The 14,133-nt window shown below is 49.3% G+C and overlaps 1 protein-coding gene across 1 annotated transcript in view; it reads left to right on the forward strand.

The window, feature by feature from the left end:
• Positions 1-1,263: 1,263 nt before the first annotated feature.
• The window catches only part of PWP1 (PWP1 homolog, endonuclein), a 28,360-nt gene continuing 15,490 nt past the window's right edge, over positions 1,264-14,133 (forward strand). Inside the window, exons 1-6 of the mRNA XM_070051487.1 lie at positions 1,264-1,499; positions 4,238-4,296; positions 4,431-4,612; positions 8,837-8,922; positions 9,020-9,116; positions 13,513-13,623. Of these exons, the coding sequence (XP_069907588.1) occupies positions 1,428-1,499; positions 4,238-4,296; positions 4,431-4,612; positions 8,837-8,922; positions 9,020-9,116; positions 13,513-13,623 (607 nt within the window). The 5' untranslated portion in view covers positions 1,264-1,427. The remainder of the gene's footprint in view (positions 1,500-4,237; positions 4,297-4,430; positions 4,613-8,836; positions 8,923-9,019; positions 9,117-13,512; positions 13,624-14,133) is intronic.

Here is a 14,133-nt window from a genome sequence, read left to right on the forward strand (position 1 = left end):
CAGCCAGGGATCTGGAATCACACGGTACGGATCTGTATCCTAGCTACACTGTTGTACCTGAGCGAATGCAAAGGAACACTACACATTGACGGTGGAGGGTGGGCCCATGCCCTAAAGAACTCTCAGCCCTGAAGCCCAAAGCAACAGGGTTTATAAAGGCAAAAACCGCAAAATCGGGAGGGAATACATGGTTACTGGGGTCAAGCTGACCTAAAACCTATGCGAAACTAGTATCAATTATCTTGACAATACCAGTTACAATCTTAACAATTTCAATTATAATCTTGACATTAATCCAGGTATTGATTTTAATCATATGTAGGACATAGACAAATTACATTTTTATCCTTAACCCAGGTGTAGCCTATCCACTTCAAAGTTTGAGCGATCATGATAGGGGGTTTCCAATTTATGATCTGCCAAGTGTGATGTAGTGGACTGCTATCGTCGGACTTTTTTAGATCATGGTTTCAGACCAGAGTCTCACGGTGTGTGGGGGGGAGGAGGGGTGCCTTCCCAGAATGGAGTCCCTACTGTCAAGGTGTTATTTATTTATTTGACAGGTAGAATTACAGACAGACAGGTCTTCCTTCCATTGGTTCACTCCCCAAATGGCCGCTACAGCCGCAGCTGCGCCAATCCGAAGCCAGGAGCCGGGTACTTCCTCCTGGTCTCCCACGCGGGTGCAGGGCCCAAGCACTTGGGCCATCCTCCACTGCCCTCCCGGGCCACAGCAAACAGCTGGACTGGAAGAGCAACCGGGACTAGAACCGGCGCCACAGGTGGAGGATTAAGCTAGTGAGACACCGCGCCAGCCCCAAGGTGTTACTTTAACACCACTTACTGGCCGTGCGGCTTCAGGGAAATCCACGAACGTGTCTCCGCGTGTTAAAGGGAAATAAGACCTCCCACACAGAATTAGGAAGTAACGAAGGTAATATATTAAGGCACTGTAAACGGTGCCTGCACCCTAACCACCACCACCACCGTATATACTGAGGTGGGTCAGTAACACTCAATGATATGAAAGTGTAATGGAATGTCCTTGAATCGACAAGCTCATTTTGGAGAAAGCTTTAGACCACACACACCTACCATTTGTCAGCTTGGAGTCTGGAATTTCAAGCAAAATAAAGATTAGTGGGACTCCGCCTCACACTGACCCCCACATAGTCAGAAAATCCGCTTCATACCACCCCACACAGCATGGAACCCCCACGTGGATTCCACGCCCTGTTGCTTTCTGTTCCGGCGCCTCTCGATGACGTCGAAGCGCGCGCCGACGGGGGCGGGGCTGGCGCCGCGCCTGCGCTCTGCCTCAGCGACGGTCTCTCGAGGAGCCCCGCAGTGTGCCGGCAGCCTTGTGAGCCGTGGTCCCTCGTACTGTCGCGGGGTCTTTAACTTGAGACGTCCCTGCGCTGAAGACCATGAACCGCAGCCGCCAGGTGACGTGTGTGGCCTGGGTCCGCTGCGGCGTGGCCAAAGAGACGCCGGACAAGGTGAGGCCCGACCGCTGGGAGACATCCCTGCCGGCTGAGCCCCGCCCGGGGAACCTCGACCCGGAGCTTCGGCCTTGGCCCGCTTCGTTGAGGCCGGCTTAGGCCTGATGGGCCCGCCGCCCCCGAGCCCCTGCCCCGACGTCCGCAGGCGCGGGGGCTGCTTGACAGAGCAGCGGCGCCCTCTCCCCGGCGCGGTTTTAGGCGTGAGTGGAGGGGAGCGCAGGTGTGGCGGCCCCGCCTCCCCCGAGCCTCCTCGCTCGGCGCCCGGAGGAGCAGGGCTGGAAGCGGTGGTGGTGGCGGCCGCGAGGTCGGGAGTCGAGTTAGGTTTTTCCAGCAGTAATCCCTGGAGACGAGGAAGGCAGCCGAGGTGAGCGGTACACGCGCCGCCCCGCGGAGGAAGAGCACCCGGGACTGGAGGACTGAGCCTGTCGCAGAGGGGAGGGGGCCTCGGGCATTGATCAGCGGATTCTAGGTGCCGGCTGCGGGCCCGGCGTTGGTCAGGGACCCCGGGGTGGGCGAGAACGAGGCAGAGAGAGTTCCGCCTTTATGGGGTTGACCTGTGGGGGGGGGGGGTCCGAGGGGATAAGTGCGGGGAAGGAAGTGACCGGGCCAGCCAGGCAGGGCTGGGGAAGGTGGTGGGAGTGGGGGCGCTGTGCGGGCGGATGAGGGGTCGGAGCAGGCTGCCAAGGGGTAAATCCCGCCCCCCAGCCGGCCCCCAGGCTGTTTCGCTCACCGTTTCTCCAGCGCTTGGCTTACAGTAGGCGCTCCGTGCTTAGCGAAGAGGGACAGAAAACTAGCCCGTTAGCCATTGTTGAAGGAGGAACGTTACTGAAGAGGGAGACGGCTGTGGCGCAGCAGCTCAAGCTGGCTGCCCAACCCTTGGAGTCCGTGGCGCTCCTCTTCCCACCCAGCTTCCTGCTAAGGCGCTTGGGAGAGCTTGGGCCCCGGCACCCACATGGGCGAGCCAGACACAGTTCCAGGGCCCTGGCTTCGCCCTGGCCCATCTCTTGCTGTTGCAGTCATTTGGGGAGTGAACCAGATGGAGAATCAATCTGTGTGTGTGTGTGTCTCTCTCACCCTGTCACCCTCACCTTGCCTTTCAAATAAATAAAGCTTTCAAAAAATAGAGAGGTATAAATAAAAGTGGATAAACGTTTTAAAGCCTGTAGCAAACCACAAAGGGACACACACCAGGGGAGTCTGCACATGGAAAACACCTGGGAAGCTTAAAAATAATACCGATGGCTGTGCCCCGGCGAAGGTATTGTGATTTACTTGGTCGAGGGTAGCCTGAAGTTGTTAAGAGCTGCCCAGGTGGTTGTCATGTGCAGACCAGTTTGGAAACCATTGTTGGACAGGTTTACAGGACAAAGGGTTCTGTTTGTTCTGTGAAATCCGTAGGAAGGGAAATTTAGAAGTTGGACAAAGTCTCTTTTACTGAAAGTTGAGGACTAACTCGTAATTTATCCCACGGTGGAATGTCTTTCTCAAGAGGATTTTCTGGGTCTGAGGCATTGCGTCCGCAGACCCAGAACTGAACTGTGTGCTCAGCTGTAGAGTGACGAGTCCGTTTCTGTCTGCATGGGATTGGCAGCGTAGTGCTGGTGTTTTACAGGTGCTGAAGGGAGTGTTTTTGAAGTAAGGAGAGTCATTTCAGTATTGAATTACATAGGACAAAAAATGTCCACGTGGGAAGTCTTACAAGCTGTTGGAAAAATGGAAATGGAGTATAAGTTTGGAATAAGCATCTCAGAGGTGATAATTTCAGTGAGCTTTGCACAGAGGTGAGCCTGCTGAGTGCATACGAGGCAGTGAGAACAGGGGAGAGAACAGGGGACAGTGCAGGGATGGCTACGGGGAAGGGAGGGAGGGGGGCCCTAGGGGCAGTCAGGGATAGTTGGGAGAAGACCAGATGAGCAGAGTACAAAAATCAGTCTTTTTTTTATTATTATTATTAAGATGTAGAGAGTACAGTGAGCTTGGTTTTTAAACAGGTGTGAAGGAATCTTAATTTTCAGAAGTGTAGAACTCCATTGATGTTAAATTTAAAAAGTCTGAGTTCATGTTTGCTTCTTGTCTCTTTTTTGAACTTTTTATTTTTATTTTATTCAGAAGGTAGAGACTGAAACAGATCTTCCATCTGGTTCTCTCTTCCCCTTAAGGATGGATGGATAGATAGATGGATTTGAAAAGCAAAGTGACAGAATTGATCTTCATCTGCTGGTTCACTCCCTGATTACCTTTAGCAGCCAAGGCTAGGCCAGGCTAAAGCCAGGATCCGGGATTCCCACCTCAGTGGCAGAAATCTAGTATTGGGGCCATCATCTGCTGTCTCCCAGGTGCATCGGGGAGCTGGATTGGAAGTGCCCCAGATGGCTTAACCTGATCATCCACAGCACCCAACCCCATCTGCTATTTGACTCCCCTGATGCCCACCACAGCTGGGTGGGGTCAGGAGCCTGGATGACAGCACCCCAAGTACTTGAGCCATCACCTGCCACCTCCCAGGGTGTGCAGTAGCAGGAAGCCAGGATCAGAAGCAGAGCCAGGATCAACCCCAGGTGCCGTGACTTGGGACGTGGGTGTCTTCAAACCACACCAGACTCCTGCCCTTGCTTTTGAGTGGGCTTTTCTGAAGTTGTATTTTACATTTGTTGTAAAGTTTTTTTTTTTTTTAATTTAAAGACTTTTGATGATTTCCTCAAATATGTTGTGATGCAGAGTGTGTTTTCTTACAGGTAGAGCTGAGTAAAGAAGAAGTGAAACGTCTCATTGCTGAAGCGAAGGAAAAGTTACAGTGAGTACGGGAATGTCGCAGTCCGCAGTAGAGTCCGGCTGAAGGGTGTCTCAGTCATGATGCCCGCGTGTGCCTGTTCGCGGAAGGGGCCACTTGGGCCATCTCTCTCTAACTTCTTGGTATCATTTTCCTAGAGAAGAAGGTGCCAGTGAGGAAGAGGAGGCAGGCAGCCCTTCAGACGATGGCGTGCAGAGTGCACGCACGCAGGCGCGCCCGAGGGAGCCCCTGGAGGATGGTGACCCAGAGGACGACAGGGCGCTGGACGATGATGAGCTGGCCGAGTACGACTTGGATAAATATGACGAGGATGACCCAGGTTAGAGCTCGGTGCATTGGATCGAGCCCGTGGTGCCCCAAAGCCTTCCTCGGAGATTTTGTAGTCCCTGGTGTCAGTCTAAGAATCTGGTTCCTGTTTCCTAAATGAATTTAGAAGATAAGCTCTAACCCACTTATCTAAAAAAACAAATAGTATCATATAATAATGTGTAATTCACTTGAGCCTGTTGGGACACCATTATGGCGTACTTAAACTTGTGTCTAAACACCCTTGCCTCAGCTGCATCCACATTTCTCAGAGTATGTGCATTTTGAGACATTAGAAAGAGAAGCACAGGTGGGAAGAGGAGGTGACTGAGCGCGAGGCTCACTGTAAGTTCATGTAGCAAGCTTTGCGGAAACGAAGTGGGTGAGAAACATGAGCAGAGTGCATTGCTTGTTTGAGGACAGGACGGTAAAGCCAGTCAGCCCTCCTCCTCCTTAACTCCTCACCGGTGGCTCCAGCCAGCTGTGGGTCACAGATGTGCTTAGGCCTAAAGTGGCTGCACCACTTCTGAAGGTATATAGACTTTTTTCTTGTCCTTATTCCTAAATAATAAATACAACAACAATTTACATTAGGTATTGTAAGTAATCGAGAGATGAGGTAAGATATGCAGGAAGATGTGCATAGATTATACGCAGATGCCAAGCCATTTTATACAGTCATGAAGCACCCAGGGACATTTTGGTCACCAGCAGACTGCGGATACAGTGGCGATCCCATAAGATTACACTGCTGGGGCCGCATCGTGGTGGTGCAGTGGGTGATCCACGCTCCTGGCTTCAGCCTGACCCAGCCCTGGCTCTTGTAGCCATTTGGTCAGTGAACCAGTGATAGAAGATCTTTCTCTTTCTATAACTCTACCTTTCGAGTAAATAAGTCTGTCAAAAAGACTGTATTGCACCGTACCACCATACCCATTTCAGTGTGTGTAATTACACTCTGATGTTCACACAGTGGCAGAACCTCCTAACAACGCATTTCTCGGAGAGGAACCCTGTCGTTAAGTGACTTGTGACGGGAGCTTGAGCACCCTCAGATTTTGGTGTCCAGCAGGGGTCCTGGAACCAGTCCCCGTGGATGCCAGCGGTGACTGTGTAGCTGGACGAGCTTACCTCGTTGTCCTCCGGTGTACACGACTGCAGGCCGCGCTCAGCCAGATGGGAGGATCTGGGAAATAGCCTTTTATCTTTGGCACACTGAGCAGGTTAAGTAAGTTAGTGGTTTAACTTAAAAATCCCAGTTAGTTTGTGTCAGTGGAGCCTGGTAGGACTCTGACAGCTAGAATCAGCAATTCTCAAGTTATACAGTTAGAAAAACAGATGATCTACCACTTAAAAAATTAGCTCCTGAGGGGGTGTCGTGGACAGCAGGTTAAGCCACTGTTTGTGACACTAGCATCCCGTGTTGGAACACCAGACTGCTGCTCTGCTTCTGACCCAGCTCCCTGCTAAGGGGCCGGGAGAACAGCAGAGAATTGCCTGAGTACTCGGGTCCCTGCCACACACAATCAGTACTTGGATGGAGCTCCTGGCTTTGGCCTTTCCTAGCCCTGGCTGTTGTAGCCATCTGGGGAGTGAACCAGCAGATGGAAAATCTCTTTCTTTCGCTCTTTTTTTTCTCTCTTTAAAACTCTGCCTTTTGAATAAATCTTAAAAAAGAAAAAGAAAAAAATTAACTCTTGGGGCCAGAGCTGTGGCTTAGAGGGTTAAGCTGCCACCTGCAATGCCGGCATCCCATAAGGACGCTGGTTCCTGTCCCAGCTGCTCCACTTCTGATGCAGCTCCCTGCTACCATCATAAAGGGAGAAGCAGTGGAAGATGGCCCAAGGCTTGGGCCCCTGCTACCCACATGGGAGACCTGGAAGAAGCTCCTGGTTCATGGCTTGGCTTGGCGCAGCACTGGCCATTGTGGCCCTCTGGGAAGTGAACCAGTGGGTGGAAGATCTCTCTCTCTCTCTCTCTCTTTCTCTGTAACTCTTTCAAATAAATAAATACATCTTTTAAAAAAGATTAACTCCTAATACAAATGTTCTCAAAATCAAAGCAAATTCACAGCCATCGCATTGTACGAGGGAAGGAGATGTTGAAGGATTTCTAGTTAACAAATGGCGGTAAATAGAATTGTGCTGCCATGATGGAATGGAGAATATATAAAATACCACAGAAAATCCACACCAGTGTATTACTAAATGTGATCCTTTATTTTGACGTGCTGAAGTTTTGTGAGGTCTGATCTGTCTCTGAGGGATCCTCTGCCCAGGGGAGGGAGGGCACAGCTGCCTTCCGAGAGCGCCTTTGAGACAACCAAGGACGTTCTGTTGCTTTTCCTAAGAGCCTGGATTTGCACAAGAATTCACTGGCCTGATTCTGAAATTACCAGTTTTATTAAATATCTGGCCTGGTGCTAGACTTTCTGGAGATGACAAAATAACATTTAAAATAGGACATAAAGTAGTTGTAAGCAGGCATGAAAAATGTCCTTTTCTGTCAGAGGTTCATGTGGAAGTGTTGCGTAAAATAATGTGCTCAGACGTCTTTATAAAACCCCAAAGATGGCGGGGAAGGAGGTTAGACAAAAATATTAAGAAAATATTGCCAAGCCTTGGTGATTGAGGCTTCGTTGTACTCACTCTCCTTTGTTTATGTTTGAAAATTTCCCTAATGAAGCTTTTTTTTTTTAACTTTTATTTAATGAATATAAATTTCCAAAGTACAGCTTATGGATTACAATGGCTTTTTCCCCCCATAACTTCCCTCCCACCCGCAACCCTCCCCTCTCCCGCTCCCTCTCCCCTTCTATTCACGTAATGAAGCTTTTTTAAAGCAAGGCCTGTGTGGGCTGTGGGGAGTGCTGTGGGGGATGCGGAGCCCTTGCAGTTGCTGGAGCGTTTGGAGGTGGTCGTGGAGAGCTGGGCAGTGCTGGGCACTGGAGAATCAGTAAATAAGGGGCAGGTAAGGAGAATGAGGGAGTCTGCTCTAGGGGAGATGCAGTTGAGGGAAGGAGTTAGCATGAAAACTTGCAGACTTGGCCTGGATGCCTCGAATGGGTTGTATCTGAATGTCTTCCTGGAGGAGTGGGGGACTTCAGTTGGGCCAGAGGCAGTGAGGGCCTGGACTGAGGAGGAGGAAACGAGAGAGCGTGCAGAGGCCGCGCTGCTGAGCTTTCTTCCAGAGCCCGTACCCCTCGTTACTAGGGCACACCGCTTGTCCTCCAGTGTGAAGTAGCCCTGACTCGCTCACTCCATTCACACTGCCCACTTTTCCCCCTGGTGTCCGTTTCTCTCCCCACTCAGTCCTCTGGCCGTGCGTCCTGTGCACTGCTGCTGGCTGGGTTTTTCCTTATGCAGTTCTGAGAGGGGGTCACTGCAGTACTCCACTTACCAGCGCCCCCAGCTGGTGAGAGGTGATGCTGAGGTTTGAACACCCTGCCTCTCCCAAGCCTTCTTTCTTTTCCATGTGCCTCACTAGAACAGGCTGCAGAGGGGGGCTTTTCCCGTGGCACTCAGAGCTGTGTTCGGCCGGGGTGCTGGGAGCAGCCCAGCCTGCAGAGGCGTCCCAGCATCAGCTCTTCCTGCTGCGTGGCAGTTCCCGTCTCCCGTGCCTGTCGGATTCGCAGGACCCATGCATCCTGCTTCCTTACCTGTTTTCCTGAACAGCTCAGTGTGCCTTTCGTTTTGTGTTAACTCTGGGTCTCTTCGGTGTTACCCTTGTACATGTACCATAAAAGAAAAATTCCATTTTTGGGGAAAAGCTACAGTATTCCTTCTTTCAGGTCCATAAGGCGCATCAGCAGTTCTGAGAACACATACAGGAGATAACTGAAATTCATTCTCTCGGTGTTCTTTCTTCAGCCGCCCTTTACTCTGCGTTGGTTCAGTGTTTCAGGGCCGTCTTACTTCCGTATCCTCAAGGTTCCCCTCTAGTACGTTGAGTGCAAGGAGCCAAGAGCAGGCTCTGAGCAGAGTTCGGGTATTTTCTGAAAGGGCTTACTTTGTTCCCTGGAAGATTGTGAGTTCCGAGACTATGAGAAATGCACCCCAAAGGTCGAACATGAACAGCGTCTAAATTCCCTCTCACTGTGCACGTGTCCTTTGACCGCTGCGGGTGGCCCAGGATCAGTTACAAAGTAGACGGTCGGAGTCCAGAGATGATGTCTTAGAAAACATGTTTTTGTCAAGGTGCCCATTTCACTCGTGTCACTTTACAATTCTTATTACAGACGCTGAGACGCTTGGGGAGTCGCTGTTGGGGCTGACAGTCTACGGGAGTAATGACCAAGATCCGTATGTTACTCTGAAAGATACTGTAAATATTTACATCCTTTTTCTAATTCTGTTTGTAAGTGTTTGAAAAGCTTACAGGTATCTGCCTCTAGCCAATGACTGTTTTTCTCTCCACCTAGGAACAATATGAACGTGAAGATTTCTTGATTAAACCCACTGACAATCTCATAGTTTGTGGTCGAGCTGAACAGGAGCAGTGCAATTTGGAGGTGCATGGTAAGTGAGAGGAATCCCTCATGAAAAGCTTTTCTGAGCGACAGTGAAATGACAATAGTAGCAGTTAGGGATCTATGTGCTGTATCCTGCTGTGCCGCATTGAAGTTGGCTACGTGGTCTACACAGCCTGCCAGTTTTCTGGGTGGTGTTCTCAGCATGTGCAGCCTGACATTTCACTTTGGAATCTGACTTTTGTCCCTGGAAAATTTTAATGGAGGTTTTTTATTTATTTATTTTAAGATTTATTTTGTATTTATTTGAAAGACAGAGTTGGGGGTCGATGCTGTGGCGTAGTAGGTTAATCCTCCGCCTGTGGCACCAGCATCCCATATGGGCGCCAGTTCTAGTCCCGGCTGCTCCTCTTCCAATCCAGCTCTCTGCTATGGCCTGGGAAAGTAGAAGATGGCCCAAGTCTTTGGGCCCCTGCACCTGTGTAGAGACCAGGAAGAAGCTCCTGGCTTTGGATCGGTGCAGCTCTGGCCGTTGCAGCCATTTGGGGACTGAAACAACGGAAGGAAGACCTTTCTCTGTCTCTTCCTTTCACTGTAACTCTACCTCTCAAATAAATAAATAAAATCTTCAAACAAACAAACAAAGAAAGAAAGACAAGTTACAGAGAGAGGTAGAAACAGAGAGAAAAGTCTTCCATCTGTTGGTTCAACCCCAAATGGCCGCAGTGACTGAAGCTGAGCAATCCAAAGCCAGGAGCCAGGAGCTTCCTCTGGTTCTCCCATGTGGGTGCAGGGGCCCAAGGACTTAGGCCATCTTCCACTGCCTTCCCAGGCCATAGCAGAGAGCTGCATTGGAAGTGGAGCAGCGGGCCTCGAACCAGCACCCGTAGAGGATGCCGGTGCTTCAGGCCTGGGCTTTAACCGCCTGTGCCAAAGTGCTGGCCCCCCAATAGGGGTTTTTAATCTTTTATTTAAATATACTTACCAGTTTTTTCCTACCCCACTGTAGCAAACCTAGAATGAAAAGTACATATAAAAATACAAGAAAAAAAATTTAGAGCTATATTTATTTAGTTGAAAGGGTAGAATTACAGGAGCTGGCACAGTGGTGTAGCAGATAAAGCTGCCACCTGCAGTGCCAGCATCCCATATGTGTGCTGGTTCGAGTCCCAGCTGCTCCACTTCCAATCCAGCTCTCTCTATGGCCTGGGAAGGCTGCGAAGGATGGCTCAAGTCCTTGGACCCCTGCACCTATATGGAAGACATGGAAGAAGCCCCTGGCTTCTGGTTTCTGACTTTGGATCCAACCAGCTCTGGCTGATGCAGCCATTTAGGAAGTGAACCAGCAGATGGAAGAGATATCTCTCTCTCTCTCTCTCTCTCTCTCTCTCTGCCTCTCTGCCTCTCTGCCTCTCTGCCTCTCTGCCTCTGTGGGACTCTGCCTTTCAAATAAATACATAAATTAAAAAAAAACACACACACACACACAGTAGAGTTAGAAGAAATGAGAGCTTCCACCCTCTGGTTCACTCCCTAAATGGCCTGTAACAGTCTGGGCTGGGCCAGACCAAAGCCAGGGGCCTGGAACTCCATCTGGGTCTCCCAGGTAGGTGGCAGAGGCCCAGGTACTTGGGCCATCTTTAGCTGCTTTCCCAGGCACATGAGTGTAGTGCTGGATTGGAAGCAGCAGTTGGAACTAACCAGCTGTGCCACAGTGCTAGGCCCAAGGAAAATGCATGATCCCATAATCCAGTCGCCCTGAGGTGCTGACTTGCTGCCCTGGCTTTGTGTGTGTGGCCGCTTTTCCTTCTTGTGGTTGAGACTGCGCTGGATACACAGATTCTTGTTCTGCTTTCTCTCAGTTATCCCAGAGGTTTCCCCTTAGTAGTTCATTGTATTTTCTTCATAGTAATTCTGCACACAGAACCATAGGTTTCTTCTGGAGTTAAAACATCTTAACCATTGTATTAACAGCTTTTTGATACTGTAATGAAATGCTTGAGGCAGGCAGCTGTATAAAAAGAGAGTTATTTTTGGCTCACAGTTCTGGAGGTATAAGGTCTTATGGGCCTCATCTAGTGATGGCCTCCCTGCTGGCGGGATTTCCAGGTGGCACAGAGCACCACGTGGCAAGAGACGGCGTGCATTGTGGACTGTCTGTGGTCTCTCCCCTCTCTTATAATACCACTGAGACTCAGTCGTGGGCTCCATCCTACGGAACTAATCACTTCTCAAAGGCCCTGCCTCTGAACACCATAGTGAGATTAAGTCTCCACCCTCTGAACACCACCAACATGAGTTGGTGCTGAGTAAGCTCCCACATGAGTTGGGGGTAGGCAAATCATACTAAACCATAGCAGTCACCTTTCCCATTTCAGGGAACGTTGGTGCCAAAGCAAGAAGTAAACACTTTGCAATAACCTGAAGCAGGTGATCACTTGGATTTTTAAATCATATTTAAAAAATTATTTTATTTATTTGAAAGGATTAGAGAAGGAGAGACAGAGAAAAGAAGGCTTCCATCTGCTGCTTCACTCCCCAAATGGCCAAAACGGCCAGAGCTGGGCTGGGCTGAAGGTGGGAGCTTCATCCGGGTCTCCCACATGGGTGCAGGGGCCCAAGTACTTCCCATTCTCTGCTGCTTTCGCAGGTGTATCAGCAGAGAGCTGGATCGGAAGAGGAACAGCCAGGACTCAAAATGGTGTCTATATGGAATGTTGGTGCTGAAGGTGGCAGCTTAACCTACTATGCCACATCTCCGACCCCTGAATCAAAATTTTTTTTTTTTTTTAAGATTTATTTATTTATTTGAAAGGCTGAGTTACACAGAGAGAGAAGGAGAGGCAGAAAGAGAGACAGGTTTTCCATCTGCTGGTTCACTTCCCAATTGGCCGCAATGGCCGGAGCTGCACCGATCCGAAACCAGGAGCATCTTCCAGGTATCCCACACAGGTGCAGGGGCCCAAGGACTGGGACCATCTTCTGCTTTCCCAGGCCACAACAGAGAGCTGGATTGGAAGTGGAGCAGCAGAGACTCGAACCGGCGCCCATATGGGATGCTGGCACTGCAGGTGGCGGCTATACCACAGCGTCAGCCCCCTGAATCATATTCTTTAGGACGCATGTAATTGAAAGGCAGAGTGACAGAGAGGAAGAGACGGAGAAAGTGATTTTCCAATGCTGGTTCACTCCCCCAAACAGCTGCAAATGGCTGGAGCTGGTCTGGGCCAAAGCCAGGAGCTTGGGACTCCATCCTGGTGTTGCACATCGGTACAGGGACCTGCTTTCCCAGGTGCATTAGCAGGGAGCTGGCTTGGAAGTGGAGCAGCCAAAAAACACTGGCCCTTAGTTTTCTTTTTAAGACCTATTCTGGTATTTGAAAATTGAAATTCAATTTTTTTGTCATTGATTTTTACACATTCTGAGAATTTTTTATAATTTTTCCTTTGAACTCAGGATCAGAGAGATGTTGGGAAAACAATTGTATTTTAATACTTGCCTGCCGCATTCGGTCTTGATAGGTGTACTTTATTATTTGGGCTTTGGGGGAATCTCCAGATTGCCCCAGCATATCTGTGTTCAAGAATAGGTCCCAGATTGTATGCTGAAGCTGGTCAGAGCGTAGCACTGACGTGGTAACAGAAGATGCTTCAGCAGATCAGCGCCAGTTTTCGGTGGCTTTTCTCAGGACCACCTTCTCCGTGAGCGTGCATTCTCGTAGAATGGTGTGATAGGAAGTTACACAGAATCTGTTGATCACAGGGTCTATCCCAGAAGCAGAGGGCTGAGAGATTTCAGAAAAGAACAGTGAACTTATTTTGTGATTTGTTCTTTCTTAATAAAAAGCATGACTATTTTATCAGTATTTCACTGTATCTTTAAAAAAAATTTTATTTATTGGAGAGGCAGAGTTACAGAGAGAGGGAAAGACAGAGAGAGGGATCTTCCATCTGCTGGTTCACTCCCCAGATGACTGCAACAGCTGGAGCCAGGCAGATCCAAAGCCAGGAGCCAGGAGCTTCTGGGTCACCCATGTGGGTGCAGAAGTATGTAGATTTCTGGATACAAGCAGTGCTGTTTCTGTTTATTCTTTTAAGCTTATAATCAGCTGGCCCTTTAGAAAATAAAATAGAAATTGGTAAGTACTCCTGTGGACACTTTCTGAGTGTTTGTTTTCCATAATGAGCTGGAAGCCCCTTCACCTGGCAAGCGTGCTGTGCACTCTGTCAGTATTCTCTGACGCCTGCCAGATGTTGAGACTTTGTTAGACGTGCAGAATTTTTCCCTAGCAGTGGTGACTGGAGTCCCCTTTGAATGTCATGAGTGCGTCGCACTGTAAGCACGGTGACTCCCACTGTTGCGGAGGAGAGTGTGCTCTGTGTGCTGAGTGATTCCCAGCGGCTCTTCCTCTGATGCAGTGAATCTCTTTTCCCAATCTTTTTCAGTTTACAATCAGGAAGAAGACTCTTTTTACGTGCACCATGATATCCTGTTGTCTGCATATCCTCTGAGTGTAGAGTGGCTGAATTTTGATCCAAGTCCAGATGATTCTACGGGTAATTGGAAAACTTAAGGTTGCTCAAGGATCCTTAGTCCTCTGATTTTTCCTGGCTACATAAATGACGTGTTCTCTGTGTGCTTACAGAGTTGTTGCTGATTTGAAGTTAGTATTATTTTATGGTGTTACATAGTTCTTAACACTGTATCAGTTTGCTGTTTGGGTCCATATGTTTCCAGATTTGAGATTAGCCCAGGAGGTAGCTGCTCCACTGTGGGCTGAAGGCCAGGTCTTGAAAGCCTTGTGGGCTACAGAACTATAGAAACCCAGTATGGAATGGGGTGCTGTGTCTCATGCTACCAGCTAGAGTTTGGTGGTATAACCCGTTCCAAAAACATCAGGTAAACTGAAACAAAGAAGCTTGTTTACAATTAGGTTAGTCCACCGAGACACATCTGCACAGTTAGTTGCCTCGGTCACTATGTAATGATCACTGGTAAAGTTGACATCTTACGTCTTAAAGTTTGTTCACATGCATGATGTAACCTGGTCCTTATCCTCAGAACAG

The sequence above is a fragment of the Oryctolagus cuniculus genome, chromosome 11 (assembly GCF_964237555.1).
Source record: "Oryctolagus cuniculus chromosome 11, mOryCun1.1, whole genome shotgun sequence".
Lineage (NCBI taxonomy): Eukaryota > Metazoa > Chordata > Mammalia > Lagomorpha > Leporidae > Oryctolagus > Oryctolagus cuniculus.